Source organism: Neodiprion pinetum, chromosome 4 (assembly GCF_021155775.2).
Source record: "Neodiprion pinetum isolate iyNeoPine1 chromosome 4, iyNeoPine1.2, whole genome shotgun sequence".
NCBI lineage: Eukaryota > Metazoa > Arthropoda > Insecta > Hymenoptera > Diprionidae > Neodiprion > Neodiprion pinetum.
The window spans coordinates 28306501-28330072 of NC_060235.2; the positions used below are offsets into that span (position 1 = coordinate 28306501).

At 33.8% G+C, this 23572-nt stretch overlaps 3 protein-coding genes across 5 annotated transcripts; 1 reads left to right on the top strand and 2 right to left on the bottom strand.

Annotated features, from left to right (window-relative positions):
- Positions 1-503: 503 nt before the first annotated feature.
- Positions 504-6554, bottom strand: LOC124216410 (uncharacterized). The gene is made up of 2 exons (XM_046620913.2): positions 6408-6554; positions 504-4305 (listed from the first exon to the last, which is right to left on the bottom strand). The coding sequence occupies exons 1-2, from the start codon at positions 6412-6414 to the stop codon at positions 3077-3079; spliced, it is 1236 nt and encodes a 411-aa protein (XP_046476869.1). The 5' UTR covers positions 6415-6554; the 3' UTR covers positions 504-3076.
- A 2710-nt stretch (positions 6555-9264) lies between these two features.
- Positions 9265-18158, bottom strand: Hcs (holocarboxylase synthetase-like protein). 2 transcript variants are annotated; one of them, XM_046620897.2, is made up of 17 exons: positions 17789-18158; positions 17028-17235; positions 16703-16851; positions 16316-16486; positions 16082-16235; positions 15913-15978; positions 15470-15667; positions 15017-15359; positions 14777-14911; positions 14350-14676; positions 13384-13735; positions 12599-12781; positions 12325-12457; positions 11672-11832; positions 11476-11590; positions 11160-11373; positions 9265-10918 (listed from the first exon to the last, which is right to left on the bottom strand). In XM_046620897.2, exons 2-17 carry the CDS (start codon positions 17179-17181, stop codon positions 10747-10749), a joined length of 3027 nt encoding a protein of 1008 aa, XP_046476853.1. In that variant the 5' UTR covers positions 17182-17235; positions 17789-18158; the 3' UTR covers positions 9265-10746. The 2 variants fall into 2 exon arrangements, with proteins under 2 accessions (XP_046476853.1, XP_046476852.1); XM_046620896.2 differs by having other exon boundaries at positions 17028-17238.
- A 142-nt stretch (positions 18159-18300) lies between these two features.
- LOC124216405 (GRIP and coiled-coil domain containing 185 kDa) lies at positions 18301-22898 on the top strand. Of its 2 annotated transcripts, none has more exons than XM_046620906.2 (11): positions 18301-18548; positions 18775-18855; positions 19028-19180; positions 19336-19752; positions 19939-20313; positions 20382-20617; positions 20919-21132; positions 21284-21484; positions 21618-21956; positions 22261-22369; positions 22760-22898. In XM_046620906.2, the coding sequence occupies exons 1-11, from the start codon at positions 18513-18515 to the stop codon at positions 22813-22815; spliced, it is 2217 nt and encodes a 738-aa protein (XP_046476862.1). In that variant the 5' UTR covers positions 18301-18512; the 3' UTR covers positions 22816-22898. The 2 variants fall into 2 exon arrangements, with proteins under 2 accessions (XP_046476862.1, XP_046476863.1); XM_046620907.2 differs by having other exon boundaries at positions 18330-18347.
- The last annotated feature ends 674 nt before the right edge of the window (positions 22899-23572 follow it).

The following is a 23572-nucleotide window of genomic DNA, read 5'->3' on the forward strand; positions in this document are numbered from 1 at the left end:
GCGTAGCCATATAGTATACAATGGCGATCAGCTAGACTTCTTATAATGCATTCCATGCTAACTCACAGACAACGAACCTAGTTTTTTTTAGCACAGAAACATAGAAAAAGTTGAATCGTCAACTGTAATTTGTCCAGAAATATCTGTGCAGTAGGGTACATACCTATCTTTTCTTTTTTATTATTATTTTTTTTTTTTTTCTTAACTATATGTACTATTCTTTGACAGTGGTACTCTGTTGCACTTTCATACTGATCTCAGAGCAAGTATTGGAATTAATTTGTCAAGGTCTCGTATAATTAATTGCTGTTTACATCTGGATACTTGCTACATTGCTGCAGTACTCCACTGTCAAAGAATTGTACATGTTATATTAAGTCTTCTCAAAAAATGTGTCTTCAATGTGAGGTCAAGCAATTACACAAGTAATTAATAAGAAAGTGATTTGTGATGATTTTATTGCAGCTATATAGGCCAGGGAAATATACAGTACTATCAGAGTATTTAATTCTAATTGATCATTTTTACTACGAAAAATGTACACGAAAAGTTGACAGTTCAATTTTACACAGATTTAAATTCCTTTTTCACATTTTTACTTTTTGATCTACCTTATTATGGAAGTGCTTGTAAATTGAAATATCATTTAAATATTTGCTGGAATTGTTTTATCGGGAAGAATACAATGAATTTCATGTGGATGATAAATTTCTTCGTTTGCGAGTGGACTGTAATATTAATAATTATAAAGCAACTGTTACAACTGGAGAACTAGATTTCAATCTTCAGTTTTTCGATATACAATTGATTTGGTAAACTAGTTATGCTTAGAATTATCTTAATATATCTAAAACATCTAAATATGGGTTTATGTCGTTTCTGATGAATTATTGGTACACCAAATAACAATATTACGAATACTTATATTTAGCATTAATGTTTCAATAATTATATTGTTCATGCACAGTAAAGGTTGAATTATGCTATCTGTAAATATTGTAATACCCGATATTAAAAAAAAGGATATATTTAAATTAAAATATTTACTATATTGTCTTCTAATGTGCACATTTTATGTAGTCAAGATTGCAAATGGCATAAAGTATTCAGCTTGATAAATGTCTGGAATATGTAGGTATCTCTAAACAGAGTTTCCAAGAATATGAAGAAAAAAATATTAGCAATACGAATACTATTTAACAACAGAATATATGATTTTATTGAATAACAACTCAAATAATGCTTTGATTGGTCAAAACATGCAAATATTAAATATTAAAATATCAATGTTAGATATTTGTTAGAGTTTACACTAGCTTAGGTTCTGTTACATTCATATAAACGTAGATTAAAGGTATTTGTAGCATCGCAAAGTCAATTTTTAAGAAAGATTTAACGTCTTGCCTATCATTTGGATGTAAAAATATTTTACAGCGTAAATTTGACTAAAATGAATCATTTCATTTGGCGGAACCAATCGGATGTTCCAAGATACATTTACACATTCATGCCCAAGTATATTTTCTGTATCAGGAATTTAAACTTATTCAATCTCATTCTATGTGACCAGTATCCTTTGAAGCTCTTGTCGAAAAGCACAGAAACTGGAAGTGTTGTCGATGATTTTTATGTGAATCGAACCCCAAATTCTCAAAGAACACAAGATAGAAAACTTTCAATTTCCTGAGTTCTACTCCTCATTTCTAAAAATGATAATTTTAGGAAATTGTCATCCTTAACTCGGGTTTACGATTCTCTACCATCAAAGAGTGTCATCTGAACTCAGGTGAACAACTTATTGAACACATCTATTCCATAATACTAATGGTTTTTTCTGGCGAATGTTGCAGCTATTATACGTATACGTGTCTATTTATTTGTCTGCATATGATATGAAGATAATTTGATTTCAGGGTTCGAATCAAGAAGAATTGGTTTCAGAAGCAGAATTAGTAATGGAACAAAAATTCTGTCAGCATGTAAGCAGCTTGCATTTTTGATCCTGCTGTTAAGCCAATGGACACGGGTGCTGCATCTACGTTTTATCACAGAATTCAGTATACTGGATACAGCTGTAGATATTCTAGCCGTGAGTACAAGTATTCGATCAGCATTCATCTTTAAATTTACTAAAATTCTTTTGCTTACCTATGAACTGTTATTATCGAAATAAACGAATATCAATGTGTGTGAGTGGTATAATTATGGAATACCGCAATATTGGATTCAATTTGCACAATTAATGAGGTGTCTATGTCCATGAATATTACATATTCAAATGGACATTTCGATACACACCTGTATAGATGCGTAACACTTGTTACAACGTTATTAATATATATAGTCAATCAAAAATAGTACAGTGTAATACTTGCTACCAGTAATACAACCTGGGTATTTGACTAGTGAGTTTAACACTTTGTATAAAATCTCTAGTACGGCAAAAGCCAGTCCCTGTATAATGCTAGCACCAATGGCGTTGTCCCAAGTACGAAGGTGATTTCAATTTCTTGGTATCATTTTGAAGTTGAAGATTGAATCCATGTATTGATATTTGCCAAATCTGTAAACTCTGTACTTCTATATTCGGAATCAAATAGTCAAATTTAGCTTCAGCATTTGTTCAAAGCCAAAATATAGATATATCTTTCGAGAGCGTATCGTTTCTACAAGTGCTGATGCCTACAAGTTCGTTTCTCATACATTTAACTGTAAATTTCGTACATTTTGATTGAATTTGATTTAATCTAATTTAATTTAATGTAAATTATCTTACTGCCACTTGTAGAAATGATCCTTTCGGTTTTAGGATCGCCACTTGTACAAATGAACCTTTTCGGGGTGAAACGGGAGGAAACAAACTTGTAGGATTCCCACTTGTAGAAACGAACTTGTAGGTATCGGCATTTGTAGAAACGGTCCTCTCTCTAACTTTCATTTCCATTTATTGTTAAAGCTTTTTCTAGTCCTTTTGATTCTTGGCCTTTCAACTACGTGGTTTGGCTGAGCATATGATTTTGAGGTGCCTGCACTTTTCCAATCAATAGTACTCTTCAAATACCCCATACTATTATGATTAATCAATCAACCATTGATTTTTATCAAAAATCTGCAGAATGTGTAATAATTTTTTTTGAACTCTGATATTATTTCCAATAGCCGAAAAATTTACATCTTTGCCTACGTCTTCCATATTTTTTACGACCCCTCTTACTGAATGTATCACATTCGTCATACCAATACACTGTCCAAATTTGAGTGGTGCAGATTTCTTCACCTCTTCGTCAAAGCCTTCTCTCGTAAATTTTTCTGTGTCAACCTTTAATGATGTCAGTGAATTAATAAATGACTTATAGTAATAATCAAGCATGTCTTCTAAACTGTTGTTTAATAATTCATCTTGCACACTTGATAATAAAAAGAAAATTAGGTCTTTGGCTCCAGAGCCATAGTAACCAAGCTGGAAGTCAATTATTTTAATGCTAATTGGATGAGAATTTTCGGCATATTTAAACAGCATATTGTTAGACCAATAATCACCATGCACCATTGTTCCCCATGGCTCTGAAGGTTTTGAAAGTCGGTAATCAACCTCATAGTCATATCTCAAAGTTTTATTAATTCGATTAATGTATGGCTTCGCTTCTGGAAGTTCTTTTAAAGTATCATGTACTTGTCTCAGCATAGCTCTGACAGTCTCCATTGTTGTGTCATTTGCGACATGTACTAACGCAGGCATAACTGAATGTTTGAAAAATTCAGAATCTTTTAATTTCAAACCAATCGTTACCGCATGTAATTTTGCTAACTCTTCAATGGCAAGTTGAGTGTGTTCTAAATCTAAGCCTAATAATCTATCTCGCACCGAGTATCCTTTAGGAATTAGATTTTGCAGCACTATAGCAGCCTGCTCGTCAAATACGTTAGGGTCTGTCAATCCTAATCTGCCACCATAGTAAAGGGGGAACTTGACAAGTTTATCAGGGTCTATACCACTTTCCATTTGTAGTTTCGTAAATTCAGGCACAATTTTTTTATAAAAGATAAGTTCCTTCCAGAAAGAAATTGGGCTGTTAAACAAATCTGTAAGATATTCTGTTGGAGGCGGTATTTTCACAACTAGATTCAAAACCTCAGTTGTGTTATTTCTTGCGATAGTCGCATCAATCCCGTATATCAAACTTCCGTAATTTTCTCCTGGATTTGTGAGCGGTTTCCATACCACACTTTTAATTGTCGTTTTTGGCCCGAGTGTTTCTTGTAGCAGATTATGTAATTCCTTTACCGGTAGTGCTGTCTGCATTTCTGAAATTATTCATAGAAAAAATGAAATATTATGATTTCAATACCTGCATATTCTCTGAACATGGCCTCACAATCCAATAAAAGTTTCGACCAATAGCATCAAACAATTAGAATGTAAATACATAAAATCTTCCGAACTTCTTTTGTTTTGTACTCGGTAATTAGTATTGACTTTTTACAATCTTTCCATATTCTTATGTCCTGAGTAATTGTCCTGCTAATATAATCTTGCAGCCACGATATGTAGCACAATATGCGAAGATTACTTAGTTGAACACTTGAATTGGAGTCACTTGTTTATAAGTCTCCAATCATTCCAATATATAATTATTTAATTTGCCATAACAAGTAAGTTGACTTGACCATATATGGGAAATTCCACACCAACTCAACCCACGTCAAACTCTCACCAATTCCTATTATGGCTAAAAAATTTTGGACAATTACCCCAACTCCAAGTACACGGAATTTTTTCAAATTTTTTTAATAAATATTTTTTTTTCAACACCAGATTTTTGAGGATTCTTTTAGATGTTTCTAAACTTTATTCTAAATAAATTATTTGCAATACTTTCAGGCTAAAAAAAATCTTTTTTGATAAATCTGAAAAAATTCTTCTGGATACTGTATAAAAATGATGGAGTAGCAACCCACACAGACTGACAATTGCTTCCATTTTTCTTAAATTTTGTTTTCTTCAATAAGTTCAATTAAGAGTTGAAAGAAACACCGACCCACTTTCGGTTCAGGCTTAAAAATTTTTATATCTGACTCAAAATTTTTGAGAACTTTTTCAGATTTTTAAATTATAGCCAAAAACATGGTGGTTTTAAAAAATTATAAGTAAAACTACTTTACTCAAAAAAATCGGGCAAAATGTAGGGTACTGTTTTGGATTTGGAATAATTGCATATAAATTTATGCAAAAGATCAAAAAAGGTGAGGGTCCGATGTTGGTTAAATCAGTGTATCGAGTATGAATATGCATTCAATAGACACGGCTGTGTATGAGGTTCTTGCAAATGCGTCTTCAATTTTTCTAAGATGTCGTTACTATTTTTTATTGCATTGTTCAGTCAGTGTCTACTGTAGGTAACAAAATGTACCAAGATACAGTTTCCATCACATACACTATTATTGTAATATATCCTGGTATCTACATCAGAGGCTTAATAAAAATGGTCTGGAATGTTCTAAACAGACTGAAGATTCTTCTAAGTTTTGCTATATAAATTCCATTTATGTTGCCATACTACAATAACAATTAACTTGAGCAGTTAAACATGTGTTGCTAAGATTTATTGAAATGACTATGATAAGCAATAATTGTTTTCTGGGTTGAAGAATTTCAAGGTCCTTAAATATACCACACTCAGCCTACAAATGTAACTTAGGTTAGATTGTGGAAGAAGTCTATGCAGCTCACTATCGTTGGCAAAATAACCACATACAATTTTAACGCTTATTTGCATTAAGTAATTGCTACACTCATAACAATTACAAGTATGTACCAACTTCTGAAACCTGCTCGTTAACTTCTTATCACCTCACTGTCTGCTATTATTCTATGAATACTTGTATCTAAAAATATACGAATCTGTGAAGATATCATGAACATTTGAAGCTGTGGGAAAACAGGGTTTTAGATAAATATGTTGTATCTTAAAGTTATTAATTAAATTTATTTTGTTTACTAATAAATTAAATGATCTGATCAACTTTAGATCGATTCCACCGTAAATAAGAATAAAACTTCTGCTAATATGCATTTCTTCCATACTTTATCGCTTGTATTATCAAAATTTTTTTAATAAATTGTGATTTTCAAAATTAATTGAGAATCACGTAATGATATAATATTTCAAAACAATGAAACCCACCATATTTAATTAGAATAGTCAGCAGTTACAACATGAATATTATTTTGAAAACTTTGAAAATCATGCATGCAAAATTTCTTTTGTTACTCATAGTCTTGCTATTTTATAATTTTTTGCAAAATTAATCAAGACGATACTTTGATATCTAGTTAAATAAATCTCAATTTGGCTGATTGTACAATATTCGTATTTTGTTACTATGAGACAAGTGATACAGCTTACCGTCCATTGAAAAATTTGACTACTAAATCGCAACCACTTCCTTTGGCGATGTCAATTCTTATACTACACTTCGGCTATTTCAGTACACCAACTACTTGATCATGAACGCAATGGGGTAATGTCTACTCAATGTACTCCACAGTCGGCAGTTGTGACCTCTTTCCCCCACTATTCATGTGCATTTACATCGGGATCATATGCAGCCTTATAAACAGTGCATTGAAAAAATTGTCCCCCCAGCTCATCGGGTAAAAATGATGATACTCTCTTCTATTAAGGCTATCACATTTGGATTAATAATCTCTTAATATAATAAATGTCATTGCCAAAAAGTAATTAAAAAGTAATTGTATGGGTTGTGCATCTATTCTGCAATGATCATCAAATCTGATTCGCTAAGATATCAATGTATCGTTCTCCTTAATATGATTAAGATGATTAGCTATTAATTTAATACCTATTGATTACATGATTCTGAGCTTCTTGATATTCTAGTACTCATGTTCGGGTACCTTTTTTTTTACTAATAATGAAGTTATGAGTGTTTCAATTTACAATTCTACTTGAATTAGTTGGTTATATGTTTAAAAAGTATTACATCAGGACATCTTGTTATTTTATCTAATTTCGGAGGGCTGCACACATGAATCTTCTCAATATAGTTATCTTTTACAACTTTCTATCATAAAATTCAACTTATTTTATCGACTAATCATTCCGACGCTTTGGAAATTTATCTTATGCTAAAGCAGCCATTTCATTCGTTTGATTGATATAGCTCATGTTACAAACTATATAGGGAAACGAATTCCAACTGCTGTGAGAGTAAACGTAGAATTCACATTTTAAAAGCAGCATGTTTTTATACATCTCCCGGTTTGTAAAGACGTATTTGTACGTGCTTAGACGTTACAACCATTTACAAATAGTCTCCTCCCCAAAATGTGAAATACTCAAAAAATCATAATCTGGTAATGCTGATCAAAGCAGAAAATAATGAAACGTAACGCCATATATTTTGATAGTATTTTGTGAGAAACAATTTAAAAAAATCATGTCTGAGCTTACTTGATTGCAGTAAATATTATTAAAACCTTTTATATTCTTTATCTGATATTAGATGTTAAAAATGAAAATTTACATTGGAATAAAGCTGTTTGTTATTCACTCGTGTATTTGTACATCAAAATGAAATTTAAGTAAAATTTTGCATTGATTCTAAGCCTGCTCAGTAAACAGTGATATACTAACAATGAAAAACTGCTTTGTTATTGGAAGTTGCGACACTACAGTATGGTAATTCAATATCTGTGATTCACATGCTTATTTTAATCAATTGACAATGAAGAAAATATAACAAAGTGTTTCTGCTATCATCATCTTCAAATTACTTTTGTTTAATTGTCATTTTATCGGCACTTGGTATGATAAGTTCATGTGACTTCACTGCATGCTCTTTACTGAATTCTCTTCAGGTCATTGAAAGACAATTTGATCTGAAACTCTACAGTGTTAGAGTTTGTCCTGAATATTCTATCAGAAAATAGCAATTGTGGGCATTCACCTATTAGGATCGTAATTTAAGCAAATTGCAAATTAAACACTCACGTGAATATTACAATCACTAAGTTCATTTCAATCCTTATTTTCAAGGAACAATTCGCCTAAGGAATTTAAGACTGTTTTGTAACCGCATAACGCTAAAATTCAAAGGTCGGAGGTTATATATTATCATTCGTTGTAACAATACCCATGTACTAGTCGGGCTTATAATTAACTGCATATTGCAGCTATATAATTGCTATACGATTTTTTTTTTGTATGAATCCAGATTTCATGTGGTGGCCCTGGAAATTATCTTCAAAGTTTGTTATTGCAACTGTCCTTCAAGAACTAATATACAGTCATGTTAAAATTAACAATTCAAATTTTTCTCACCGACAATATCTTTGAGTAAACCCAGATGTATTCATGAAATGGGATATGGAAATAAAATTACGTAGAAAAGTGTATACTTATTGTTGGCTGTCGTAAAATTGTAAAGAACAATAAATGATAAACAATTGATAGTGCTCTATCATACATTATTTTTCGCTGCATTAACTAATGAACTAAAAAAAGAACAAAGTACTATCTATATATACTTCCGCGGATACAAAAGTTGCAATAAATAATAAAAATTACTCATTTCAAGCAAAAATTAACTACCAAACTATACATTGCACGTCATTCCTATGTTGAAACAATAAGTCTAAGAAGTAGTTATGTCATACATGCCGCTCAAAAATATTCAACCTTATACATGTATTACACGTTAACGTATTCCATTTTGCACTTTGCACATCCGGCTCAATTAATAGTGGACATTGTGGTTGTTGAACATTCAACTGATTCATGAAACTTGAGATAAGTATCTGTTGTGCACAGTGCACAGACGCAAACCAATAATCGTCAAATGTTCTCTATTCTTGCACATATCCAGACTTTACAAGCGGTATTTCTACGTGAAATCAATGTGCTGTGCTGTTGCTTAGGACTAAGGATCAGAAGTTCAGAATAAATCTGAAAGATTACTGCAAAAAAGTTCTACTTACCTTATCAATTCCTATTCTCCAGATTTCATTTAGGTGGAATTGATTCGACTGCAATCAACTGTAATGCAAACATATTTGTATAGTTGTTCAATAAACCCAATAAACCATACTATATCACAGTACTGTATCTTAATTAGATACTGCTCAAGATTAAAATATAAGTTCATCAAAATCAAATAACTAGCATGGCAAAGAAGGCTGATAACCGTTGAATAAAATGTTTTAATAATATTAAAACACACTAAATAATATGTGCATGAATATAACAACAGAATATCATTTTATTACATAACATTGATAATAATTGAATGTATCCAGTTCATACAAACAAATAATATATAGTGATGCATAATTTTAGTACATCTGTGAGAGCTTAATAAATTTTGACTACCTTACTTATAATATAAATCACTTTTATAAACGACTCTTAAAAACGTTTACAGGTAGCACTTGAAACACATGACTTCGACTTAACACAGATATTGTTTATAAAGGTATGTTTGACCTTGAATAGATGTGTACCGCCATTCTTACTATAAATTTTTATAACTTGTTTTTTTTCTGCTTCCTTCAGACTAGATCCCTCCATGAGGTGTTTTATCGAAGCGATCGCGGTGTCAATGTCATTCGAAATCATTTCATAACCTCTGAAATCACCTAAAAGTCTAGGAAATCACACTGAAATCAGTAATATTTAAATAAAATTTTGCATTCGTAATCATCAAGGTAATCATGGTAGTCACGATAAATCTTGATTATAGGAATTTCTTTGTAATCTTAAAAAATCGTGAGAAATTACGCAAAGTAAAATTAATTTGTCAAGTAATCTCTCGTAATCACGGTAATAATTTTTGCTGCGATGAAACACCCCTTGGATCTCTCTAAAGATGACGAGTGCCTGTTTTTCTACATTACTTGTTTTATATATTATGTTCAATTTCTATATTCCACCACTTGCTCCTATTAAGAGTGTGGAATGAAAGGGAAGATATGACAGACTTATTACAAATAAGATCTTAAACTATGAGCTCCATAGTTAGATTTAAACTACGGTTACCGACATAATTATGTCATGACTTTTAAATCCCATCGAACACATTCAGAGAATTGGAATGCAATTTTATGATATGATAATATAAAAGCATAATTCCTAATGGGACTTTCTCAACTAATAATTGTGGTTTTCTACACCAGTTCGTAGAAAAATTCCCAGTGTTCCACTGATCTACATTTGATTAATGCAGATTTTTTTTTGGAACATTATGATTGACATTGCAAATGCGAAGCGAAACGTTGGAACAATTATTCAACAAATTCTTCAACATGGGGTCTTTTTTTTATTTAATAAGTTATAAATTTGTTTCAACTACATAACAACCTAATCGTACAAAACTGTAGAAATGCACCAACCCGAAGTATAAATGCCAGTTGAAGTTACGTAAGTCACTATTCAAATTACTATTTGAATCCACAACCATAATTGGGTTTCCATTACTTATTTTGGTTTTTTACTGTTTTGCTTCTTCCTATATAAGGCCTGATATATTAATTTAATTTGTAATCTAGCATTATTTCACATCAGATAACAAAAAAATTCTATAGATAAGGTATTTAATAGGTATGAAAGCTCACAGCTGATTTTTTGCGAAGCTAGAAAGTAAATCATACCAACAATAAATAACAAGTATTGCACTACACCCGGCACATTATCTGTACTCTTTTTTGAATCTTGGCCTGAATCTTTATCATTTCGGAGCAATCAGTCCTTTGAGAATATCAAAACTATTACCATCCGGATGCACGGTAAAAATTTCTCCGCCCTTATCACAAACTTGCAAAAATCCGTAATCATCAATTCCCAATATTTTCACCTCTTGTGATGTTCCTTCTGGTGAGACTACCACGACTTCAGAATCGCTATAAACAATTACATATATTTATTTATATCTCAAAACAGTATATATAACTTCATTATGATGTTCATGAAAATGTCTTTGATAGAAAATTTGTACATACAATCTTTAACGTCATCTATTGAATTTGAGATTTTTATGCTCTTTTATCTATGTTGCAGTTATTAGACAGACTGATTCGCTTGTTAACATTATCGTATAAGAACTTCAACTCCGGAAGTCAGTAATTTATAAAGTCCACTTACGTATGCATCCAATATTCATAGTAAATCTCATAGAAATGATTCATGTTGCCAGTTTGAACAACGTTTAATATCCTCTCCAGTTCGCTGAAGACAAGAGCAAAGTACCTTTCAGCAGTCAGTTTTGGTAAATTGGTACTGTACTGATCATTGTGACGAGTGATCAAGTCATTGATGCAGCAAGTCGGCTCACTATTGGACAAATTGACTCCAACACCTACAAACAAAATTACGACATGCAGGCCAATGTTTTACAATTTCTATTAACCTTACAGCAATTTTAGGTACTGTGTGCAAATAGCTTGTAATTAACAATTACCGATATTGCAAATTGCTGTTTCAGATTCTATCAACGATGTTACTATTAAACCTCCGATTTTGGCTGTACTACCAGCATAGATATCATTTGGCCATTTCAATCTCAGATCTATATCCTAGAAACATCACATGTGAGTAAATATTTATTTCGAATATTCAATGTTATATTTTCAAAGAGTAAAATTGCTAAAACAAACCTCGTAACCTGGAATCGATTTTATTGCAGAGACTATTGCAGCAGCAACTAAATGCTGGATGAGTGATAACCGCCCACCCAATACAGAATTTAATGCAATATGTAACTGCAACGTAAACATTCCGCAACCTTTTGGACTCAGCCACACATTGTTGCTCCGCCCTATTATACATGAAAATATCAACTTATTAATATGCTATAAAATCCAAGTATCATAAATTTGCATCAGTTATCTATAATGAGTAGATAAAAACATAACTGGTTGGTTTGAAAATGATTTTCAATTCCATGTGTGAATGAGTACAGTAGAAACCTGGTTAACCGGGTTGCTCGGAACCGAAGAATCCAGAGATAAGTGAAATCACAATTAATCTGAATTATAAGTAATTTCCGATTGAGCGACTAGTGATTACTGAGCATGATATGCTATATACGAACTACGTGTATTGTAACAAATCTGAGTCCGTTTCAAGACAACCGCAAATGCCGTGAGTGTATTGCGAGTTCGGACCAGTTTCGTGCCTGGCACAAGCAACCGTACCCAGTTGCTAAGGTAAAGCACAGAGCCGCTCGAGAGGAACCGATTAATCCGATCCCCGGATAAGCCAACTCCAATTACTGGAGGTTCTACTGTAGTGTATTTTTTAAACTTACCTTGTCCGCTGACCTGCTGACATGGAATTACAGCCAGTCCATGATGTAGTTGACAATTTGCTACAACGTCCATTGACGATGTCATTACATCAGCATATATCACTAAGCGACCCAGTTCTTCTGAACTTAAATTCTGAGAGAACCCATTTTTTTTGTTCAGTTCCACAGTTGATATCAGAAAATTAAAGTTCAAACTTCTTACTACTATTTTGAATAAAATGTGTGCGTGCTGAATACTAATACATGTATTTTTAAACAAATTGTATAAATTTACCTCAAAATATTCAACAGTAGAAAAATTATCCGGACACTGGTGAATCATTACTGGTAAAACCGATGCTGATGCGGAAATACCCTGCGTGCTTCTTCCACAAAACTGAATCTCCAATTTTCCAGTTTTTATTATGTCATTCGGTAGCATCCTATCTTTTAACTTCTCCAGCATTTCTAACTTAAGCTGCATAATGGACAATGTAGATTACTCTGATGTGGTGCAGTGGGTTGGAATGCATGCTTACAGTAAAACTACTTAGGTTCATTACTGATACACAGAGTTCACTAAGTGTACTGTGTATTATCAATCTTCCAGTGCATCTGCGGACAGGTTAAATGCTCTAAGCTAACATTAATTTTGCTCAATTTTTCAATTATTCCAACAGTGCAAAATGATGAGATTCTTGATGAGAGTTACCGATGCTAGCACCTGTGCTGTGAAATGTTTACAGCGATTGAGTCGCTAATGAATTTCTGTTAATGTCCAAAAACTTTCAATAAATAAGCAGTATTACATTTTCTTATCTTCACAACTCAAATGACTTTTCATCAACTAAATATCTTTGAAGCTGTACAAAAAAATCTGACCCATTTACACATTTGTATAAGGACATGAATTGTCCTCAAGTGTAATTGTGAAATCATGTTTGAGAGCTTTGACAGAAGATTGACAAAAAAGGGCGCTTAGTCGAGGAAAAACAAATTAGTATGAATGGGTTATCACACGTTGTGTAATGACTAAAACTAGAACAAATATATTCCCAGATTTGTCCTAAGAGTACATACCTCATGTCGCCCCAAGAAAAAACCAGGGCTGTAAGCTGGAAGTACACGGGGTTCGGAACAGACATCCATTCCAAGATGTGAGCTTAGCAGATCACTGAATATTTCAAGTCTTGCTGAATTACTCTGTTTTAGAGCTGAAAATTTGCTCTCTTCAAATTCATACTGTGAGGGATCCACTTCCAGATGAATCTGAGAAAATACAGCTTTGCCACCAGTAGCTGGAAGATTAGCCAGTAGAAGACTCGGTGTGTGCCATGTTTCTTCAGACCCTAATACTCTCACATGGAAGGTGTGCGTTTTGCCTGCTTTATCACGAACATTTGCTGAAGCAGGTGTCATCGGTGCCGATACTCTAATCAAGTTAAATTTGTTTTTAGATCTTCAATCAAGTCATAGGGAGCATGATCAAGATAGTCTGGGAATGCACAGCAAAGAGATGTGCGCAGCTTATAGAAAAAGCTGGAATTTTCGTGCAAGAGATTCATATTTGCTGGTATTTCTTGTAAAGTACATTGAGTACATGATTGAGTAAAATGGAATGTAATGATAGAATGCAAAATAAAATGTCGGGTCTAATGTAATATAGCTAAGGAGCGTATATGTTCTATATGATTAGTTGAATTTGAAAACAAGTGTATTTTACAAGGTACCTGCAATCGAAAAATGAAGAAAGATGTTCAGTCAGCTTTAGAACGAATCGTGAAGCCAGATGCGTATTCATACAATAAATTATATCCATACGAACGTTTTTCTCATTAATATGTGGGTTTTATCCTAAATTTTCGTATTCTATTAGTATCTTTATACTCCCCATGTAACCCATTGTCAAAAGGTAGCAAGTATTACACGTAATATAACTGAATCACTTAATTTCAATGTAATACGAATTGTACCGAAATTGAAATGAAACTCGGTTACTGAGCTGCGCACATTTCTGCTGAGACAAGAATAAACCCAGAAGCTTACTTGACATCTTCATGATCTTGGGAGAACCTGGATTTTGCAGGAGAAGCTTGATAGCAAAAAATATGATGCATCATGCGGACATGTTTCCATTTGCCATACGAAAAGCGAACCAGCTCATGTTCGCGTACTTCAGCTGTTTTGAATGTTGGCAATAATGTATGGAGCGTGTCAGAGCATAGAGCGAGCAGCCTCCCACCTCGCACCATGTACTCAACCAGTTGAGACGCAACGTCCACTCCAACATTTCCACATACAACTACTAATCTGGCTTGATCCATCCAGACATCACTGCACGCTTCGTCACTAGACAGTGTGTATATCGTGTACCTAATAATATTCAATTAATTAATTTTCAAAGATAAAACTCAAATTTTTGTTACAACAGGCAATTGCAATAACGTTTTTGGAAATGTAATTCTCAACCTACTTATTCCTGTTCAGAATAGCTTCCAGCACACGCTTCACATTGTCGATCGCGATGGTACTGTCTGCATAAAGAAGTATGTTCGGAGGTTTGGCATAATTCCCTGATCCAGTGACTGCTTTCTTTGATGGTGAATAGCTGTGATTTCAAATTCTTTAAGACACAGTTTAAGTCATCTTTAGTTTATACTAGCATAAGTGAAATGTTTCAGGCTATAGCTACCCGGCATTGCAATTAACTCACTTTGCTGTACTGGTGAGCGGCAGTGACTTTGGTGATGGTGTTTTAGTAAGACAATCGCTCGGTACTACATCCAAACATTCTGGTGGAATTGAGTCAATAACTACGACAGATTTTGTCAAATTTGATTCAACAGAATCAACTAAAGCAAGGTCGTGGGATTTTGATGGGCTTGGACTAACAGACAAAACTGTCGGTGCATCCAATGACGATGTTGGACTAAATTCTAAGGAACCACTCAATTCTTGTGATAATCTTGACACTGTCCCATTGATAACTGCAGATGCGGACGCCGGGGTAGGTGGCGGTGTTGAAGGAAAAGGAGCATCTGACGTACTCTGTATAGCTTGAAGATCAGGAATAAATAGAAATACGGTATATTACATTTGAATTACAAGGCAGGAGGTGTGAAAAAAAGACTCAATAAGTAGGAAAGCTAAAACTAATTGTACGTACCTATTGTATCTGAAGGTATTGTAATTTCCAATATTGTTGGAGCATGAAGTGTAGGAGTCTCATTTCCAGGGGATATATAAACTCCTGGTGTTTCTTCCACCTCGATAGGTATTCCTTGCTGTGATACTATCCTGGCAGTACTACTAAATATTCGTAGTTTTTTCACTTGAGCATTCCATTGTGCTTTTCCTATCAACTCTGAAAGTGGATGTGAATAAAAAATTAATATACCGCATGAATAGATGAGATAAGAATAGAATTCTTAATTAGTTCCTTCCCATTAATTACCGTGACCAAATATACGATATTAAATTTCTAGAGACAAACATTATCAAAGCCCTTCAACATCAGAAGTAAACAAAGAATCTACTAGATTTTCATAGTTACATACCTGATAAAGGTCAGGTATTCGTAACATCAAACAGTAAAAAATGCTAACTTACTGTTCTTATGAAATGATTCAAGCTTATCACTGTTGTAAACACATGGCTTCCCATCGACAACTACAGCTATAGAAAAATAAAGATATCAATTTCAGTATATAAGATTGAGAATCTTCAGCCTTATTCATATTTCAGTAGTCTGTAATGCTTAATGAACTATTCAACTTACATTGTACTCGAGTTAAGTAAAGCCCATTATTGATGAACTGTTGTCCGTGCATCAATGCTGTAGACAACTTGGTCAGATAATCTAAATCCATTTCAAGTATAAGGGCTATGTATGTGTTCGATGTCCAGGCCACGACTGTGCCATAATCCTCAAGCTATATGTAATGACCAATGCAATGATTTCAAGAATATCTGCCAATTAAGACTCACAATAAATCACAGTGGTATAATTTACCTTTGTTGCCTTGATAGATGCGGTGGGATTATAGTGATCTAATTTAGCTTCTACAAGCACATGCATCCTACATTCTCCGAGGGCAGCATCTTTACTGTAGTTGTGCATACACAGAGGAAACACTGTCTTTCCAAGAGGGAACTTTAGCCAGTCTGACACATTTACTTTTTGCTGTGGGAAAAAAGGTGATGTCAAAATTAAATGAACACGGATCAATATTTCTAAGATTTAAAATCATGCATGAATACAGCAAAAGTTCTGAATTAAAAAATCTAAATTTCAATCACACATAATGTTACCTGTGAAAAGTTCTATTACTTTATATAATGTATTTATAGATGTCGTAAAAAAAGCTGTATTTCCTAAAGGAAAACCAGCAATACATACCTGTGGGTATACGGAGCATAGTTGTTTATCTCCTTGATACCAAAGGAGATCCCCTAGTTTAGCAAGACTTCTGTTCTTACATAATTCTGAACTGAGACTGTCGGTGCTACCGTTGCTATGACTGGATGCACTTTTTGCTACACTGGATTCTTCAAATAAGGTAATTGCAAAATTATAATACTTAAATTTTTCTAAGTTCAGAACTGAGACTACAATCCAATTGTCTTGGATTATCATAGTCTTGGTCCGATCTACTTTTTTACTGTTATCATATCTTCCATGTTAATTTTACAACTTGGAAATAATTTTTGCTTCATGTATTTACCTTGATTTACACAACCAATGGAATTGATGTAAAAGACTATGGTTGGAGTGGGAGAATTTGAATTTTGGAGAATAGCAGCTAGGCGAGTTCTCAATGATGATAGCCTCCAGGCTTGAACCCACGTTGCCACCATGTAGAAAAATGTTAAGATCATCGTAGCGCGAACACACGTATTTAATGGTGTCACAGCCTCGCACAGAACGCTGATCTACTAAGAAAGTATAATTCAAGCTAAATTGACAATAGACAACACAGATACTTATATACAAAAATCGTCACAGAGATAAATATAATTATAGTGGCTGATGGGTCGAGTGCCGAAATCAACAAAGGGGGTTAAAATTTGAATAACAAATTATACATGTATATTCAATATGCAGCACGCAAAAGTCATTTTTACATAACATTGCAACTCTAATCCATGTTACAGAGTTAAGAAAAACTTAATTAATGATAACTGGTTAGAACCCAACACTATTGATTACACAACTCTCTGGATTCGACAATGATTTGATTCTGCATTCGTTATTACCGTAAAATTATTGTGTAATAAAAATAAGTCTGATATTGGCTGCGGAAAAAGCCGATAATCAGTAAACTCCGTATACAAAATATAAATATCCAGTTAACGAGAGTTAACAGAAATAGTAAACATCGAATGATTGAATAGGGGGAAAACCCATAATCGAGATTAATGAAAAATGAAAATATCTGTACGATTAATTCATGACACCCGTTAATTTTTTTTACTATTGACATACCTTGTATACACAGTTTCCGACCTAGGCAACACCGTACATTTTTACTAGAACCGACGCACGATAGGCACGATCAATTCATGCGGCAGCGCAGTGAAGGATACCGGCAACTCTTGACACGCACATTGCTGATGGCAATTAGGCATGTATGTATGTAAATACGTACATGCAAGCTGAATAAGTGTGCCAATATAATATTTCTCGTCTTTTTGCACAATTTAAACTCCAATGTTTTGAAATGCTCCTCAAAGCAACTAATCAAAGGTATTGTTCAGTTTATCAATCAGGCTACAATAAAACAAAGTAGTTGTATCGAGGGTAAAAAGAATTGGGGCGTCGATTTCAAAAATTAAGTGGGCTAGTGGCAACAATACCATTGGTTCGTCGTGGAGAAGCCAGGGGACTTATTTATGCGATTAAAGACTTAACAAAGGCCCCTCAATTCTCCTGACCATTTACTATCTCGATTATCGACATCGGCTGACTTCGATACCAAATATCGATACATTCACACTTCTTTTTGCAAGGAGATCAGCTGATAGTAACCCGTGGCTTTTAAACAGTATATACGAATTGTAGAATTTTGTTATTATATCTATGACTAAACGTCAGACGCGAGTTTAAATTTGGTTAGACCACCCAAGAATGAGTATAAGTCGTATAACACTCGGACTCTGACCTGAAGGTATCGTTTGCGGCACTAGATCAAGTTAAAGCAGATTTGAGAATGGAAAATGAAACCCCTAAGGCTGAAAGTAGTGAGGTAATCATCCTTTGTGCGATTGATTATGTACACTTCAATTATTAAGTATGCCAAACGTGGCACTAGCTGCAATCTCAGACCAACAGTCATAGTAACGCAACATTGTGTACTTTTATGCATTTTGATGCCAACAGTAAAGAAAACAGTTCATTCGCATCAAATATGATTCACTAGAAACTGGTGTTTAATCAGTGACGAATCTCACCTATTGGATTGTCTGTTCTAGGCGTCAAAGTCGACGTCAGTTGCTAGCGAGACTCCTACAAAGCCTGAGGAAAAAGAGTCCCTCGAAGAACGGTATAACAAGGTATAATATCTGGTGTAATACTGCAGTCTTGTGCTTTCGTGATATGTGCTTTTATTTTCCCACAAACAGTTTATGTACCTTTGCAAATTTTTTATTTCACTTGCAGAATGAAGAAAATATGTTTTTTTCAGCCATGTTAAGGTTTTATAAACTTTATAATTACATATTTCAGTTTCGAATTTATGCCGTCAAGTTAAGACACAAGGTCTCTGATCTCACTGAACAGCTTCAAAAATCCGAAGCTGAGAAGAATAAAATTATATCAGACAAAGAAGAACTTCAAAATCGAATTATTCAAATTTCAGATAATGCCAAGAAATTACAGGTAATTATTAGTAAATAAGGCAACTGAAACACATAATTTTCCTAGACTTGTTCATTGAAAGAAAAAGTAATCACTGCTGATAAACTACTTCAAATAACCTTATGGGCTAAAATTGATTTTATCACGTCACTATTGTTCTGTACACTATTCATCAGACAATTCAGTCTGAGTACGACAAGGTACAGGACAACTTGGAACAGGTGAAAGATGAGAACAAGAAGCTGTCGAAGAATCTGGAGAGTTTGTGCATGGATAACTCGTCCTTGAAAGAGACTTTATATGAAAAAAAAGACACAATCACTCGTTTGACTACTGAAGTTGATCGTTTCACCAAGGAGCAGTCTAGACTCGAAACTATTGTCAAACAATGTCAAGATACAATAAAAGAGTTGAAGGACGAGAGAAAAGCGGAAATAATGATCAGAGAACAGAAAGATAAAGAATATGAAGAAATGAAAATTAGCCTGAACTTGGAAAAAGAAGCTCACAAAACAACTAAGGCTAAACTTGAGGCTACAAAGCAAGAATGTAATACCAAAAGTGTCCTTTCCTTAGAACTGCACAATTATGAGGTAAGAAAAGTAATCCGAAATTGATCTTACTAGTAAAATTTATTATATTTGCAAATAGGGTAATTTTTTCTGTTGTCACCTATCAATATTGCCACAAAAGCAAAACGTCTTTTAAAAATTTATTAGGGTAGAACCATTTCAATTCAAATTCAAGAGACGAGCTATATTTTCTGTACATATTTGTAGAAAAGTGTCGAAGACTTGAAAACAAAGCTTGAAGATGAATCTTCTAAGCGAAACAACGTGCAAAAAACAGTGGACAAACATTTGGAAACAATTTCAAACTTGGAAAGGCAAATATCAGAGCTGAAAGACACTTGCCTCGCAAAAGCTAATCAGATTACTGTCTTGGGTGAAAAAAACGAAGCTATTAAGCAGGAAATGTGTGAAATCAAACGGAAAGCGGAAGATGAAAAAAAGATAATGGATAAATTGAATAACGAACTGAAAATATTGTCTCAAGAAAAACACGAACTATCTACGAAGATAAATAATCTAACGTCTGAACTAGACATCGCTATAAATGATGCGAAGAATCAAAAGAGACAATTCGATGGACAGGTAGTGTAGAAATATCTATTCACACAACTTTTGAACCAATCAACATGATCAATTTTGTACATTAACAGATCAAAACCTTGGAATCTGAAATAACAAGGCTGAATGCTGTTATTGTAAGGGGGCACCAGGAGCTAGAGGCATTGCATGAAGAGTTCACAGGGTATAAGTTACGGGCACAAAGTGTACTCAGAACAAAGCAAAGTCAGGGTAAGGATGGCGGAAGAAGCATAGTAGAAGTTGAAGAGGAACTTGAACATGCTCGGACACACGCTGCCCTACTTCGTGATAAACTGGATTCCTATACGTTAGTAATTACTGAATTTACTTATTTTATTTATGAATATTATGGGTATAGATCATTCAGTAAAGAAGAAACGTGTATAAACAAACTGTGGCTGACGTTAGTTTTTCAAAACATGAATATGATGATATTCATGAATTACGTTTTTTATTAATTTTACATATTACATTTATTTTAAATTATTTTATTTATTCAATACAAACGGAGAAGACCCCCAATACCTCTCCATCTACATATAACCATTAGGTGTTTAGGAAACTATGTACTGCAGGTAAAAAGATATGTGAGGGTTATTTTGTTATAGATTACAGATCGAGAATCTCCGAAGAGAAATTGCTGTTGTGGAAGAGGAACGAAATCATGCGATACAAAATGAACAAGAATGCAATCAAAAAATATCAATGTTGCGTCAAGAACTTTCATCGGTAACAGAACAGTTGCGTTCCAGTGCTAATAAAATTCAGCAAATGGAACGCCAGCACAAAGAAGAAATAGACTCAATACAAACTACGCACAAGGTAATGCTATAATGCAATTTCTACAGGCATATACAAATTTTATTGAAGTCTGTACAAAATTTCGGAGCCTATCATCTTGAGTTATTATTGAAATACACTACGGTTTCTGGATTTATGAACCTGCCCAAACTCAATGTAATTTCATTTTCAGCATGAAACATTTGAGTTGGAAGAGAAGTACCGTCAAGAGTTTCAGAATATGCAAATGGAAAAACAGAAAATAATCCTTGAGGGATTAAACGACACTAAAATTAATAAAAATTATTCCGATAAATCTGTAGAACATTATTCGGAGCTCGAGCATGATTCTAGATCGTCAGGAATAGCACTTCTGGAAAGAGAAGAAGGAGAGGTACTTGCATTAGTTTTGCTTATTCGACACTGATATAGCTACTTCTGAGAAATCAATTGACAAACACAATTTACTCATTATGAATACTACACGACTGTAACAGTCATTCCTCAACTATTTTCTCTTCATTCAGGGATCTGAAAGTGTAGATTCATCCTCCTCACTAGTAGTCAACACAGAAAAGCATCGCAAGCACCCTCTGATGTCACTCGATGAGTTACTCAATTCCCCAGACGATTATCACACGACTGTAATGCCACCAATGTCTCTAACCGTAGACCGCCAGACTTACGAAGTGTGTGAACGACGTGTTAAGCATTTAACAGTACTGCTAGCTGATGCAGAGAGAGATATTGCTAAACTGACACAGCTTAACCAGCTTCTCAAAGAAGATATTCGCACACAACAGCGTAGCATAGAGAGAGAAAAACATGGAAATAACTTTGAATACCTGAAAAATATCGTTTTTAAGGTAATAACCAGATAAACTTGGCTTTTTTCAAATTTAAACAGTTTATTGTAAAATTATTCACTTATTTTCGCATACAAAATCAGTCATGATGTACTGTTTGCTTGTACAAAGATGGTGTAATTGTAGGATATTTCTCTTGAATTACAACAATTTCTACCATACGACTATCACCTTCAATGTTACAGTTCATACCTATGAGTGCCTGTTTCATTTACATGTCCGTACTCTCATTAAAAGATTACAAAATTTTTTGAATGAAGTTCCTTGAAACCTGTCTTCTTAACATCTATTCAATATATTTCAGTTTATCACACTGAAGAATGGAGATGAGCGCAGTCATCTTATACCTGTACTTAATACTATACTTAAACTAAGCCCTGAGGAAACTCAAAAGCTCAATGCTGTTGCAGGAGGTTAGTGATCTTTTAATGTCTTTGTAGTATTAGACGAGTTTGATCAAACTTTATTTAAAACTGTATTAGATAGTTACTACTTTCTGCTGGTTTGAAGTTAAATCGCTGTGACCAAGACATTTGATTGAGAAATTATAAGGTTGAAATTTTTATCCGAAATGTAGCCTTAACTAAAAACTGAGCCATATGCCCTTGTAAATTTACTCAAAATTGCGAGGGCCATCTACTTTTTTATGCATATTTTACGACAGATCTTAATTTATTCAATTTTAAAAATCAATGAAAAAATGTGAACGATAATCAGATCTGGTAACCAGAAAATAACACGGAAAAGCATGTTGCGCTTAAGTACACACACTGAATAGTAATTTACGACATTGGTTGTTGCAGTATCTGGACGAAACTGGATTCCAGGGATTCCAATACCAGGCTGGAATCACTACTAGGTTAATTAAACTTTCTATTACCAGTATTGAAATGCCTGTAATTATGCCATTTGTATGTATATAAAATTTATAACTTAACTAGATCACACAACTGTATTTATTATACCACAATTTAGTTATAATCTACTTGAATATCTATATGTAAACTGTGAAAAATGTGGTAAAGTGCTGAAACATTTTTGCAGTTCTTATATGTAAGTAAACCTTCAATGATTTAATTTACAAAAAAGATGCAACAAAAAAGAACATTTTCACTCACACCCTTCGCTCAGTTATCGTGATACATATTAACTATCAACATCTATAAACAAGAAGAAAAAACTTTTATCCACCTAGTACACACCGGGGTTATCAGTTTTTTTGGTACTTTTCGAGGAATGTTTTATACATCCAAGCACACTAGAAACCCATATGCTACATTTTTTCATGCATTGAGTTCAAGTCCTGAATTAAGGGTTTTAAATAAAGCAATGAGTCGACTTGGTTGTTTTTTTTCTTCCAATCATGCTATTTCATACCTACGTACTTTGGTTTCCCTGCATTTATAAAATTATGTTTTCAACCGATTTCCGAAGTAATTTGATAACTATATCGAACGTATCGTTGACCGAAGATTGTTTTCAGTCGACGAATGGTTGAACGATATCCTGAATATTGCAAGATTTGAATAGGACCTCCATACACCGCCGCGCACCCTCGCGAGGCCTCGGGTTTGTTCGGATTCCGTCGGGTGATGGTCGGAATTTAAGCTTCAAAC

What these genes read in the sequence shown, in the direction of transcription:
- Hcs (XM_046620897.2), bottom strand. Translation starts at nt 17,181, where the DNA reads ATGATCTTAACATTTTTCTACATGGTGGCAACGTGGGTTCAAGCCTGG. An exon ending in TGAATCATTTCATAAGAACA is followed by an intron (nt 15,668 to 15,912) that starts GTAAGTTAGCAT and finishes ATCCACTTTCAG; the next exon opens with AGTTGATAGGAAAAGCACAA. An exon ending in CCGCTCACCAGTACAGCAAA is followed by an intron (nt 14,912 to 15,016) that starts GTGAGTTAATTG and finishes TTGAAATCACAG; the next exon opens with CTATTCACCATCAAAGAAAG.
- LOC124216405 (XM_046620906.2), top strand. Translation starts at nt 18,513, where the DNA reads ATGGAAAATGAAACCCCTAAGGCTGAAAGTAGTGAG. An exon ending in CTAAGGCTGAAAGTAGTGAG is followed by an intron (nt 18,549 to 18,774) that starts GTAATCATCCTT and finishes TGTCTGTTCTAG; the next exon opens with GCGTCAAAGTCGACGTCAGT. An exon ending in TGAAAAATATCGTTTTTAAG is followed by an intron (nt 21,957 to 22,260) that starts GTAATAACCAGA and finishes AATATATTTCAG; the next exon opens with TTTATCACACTGAAGAATGG.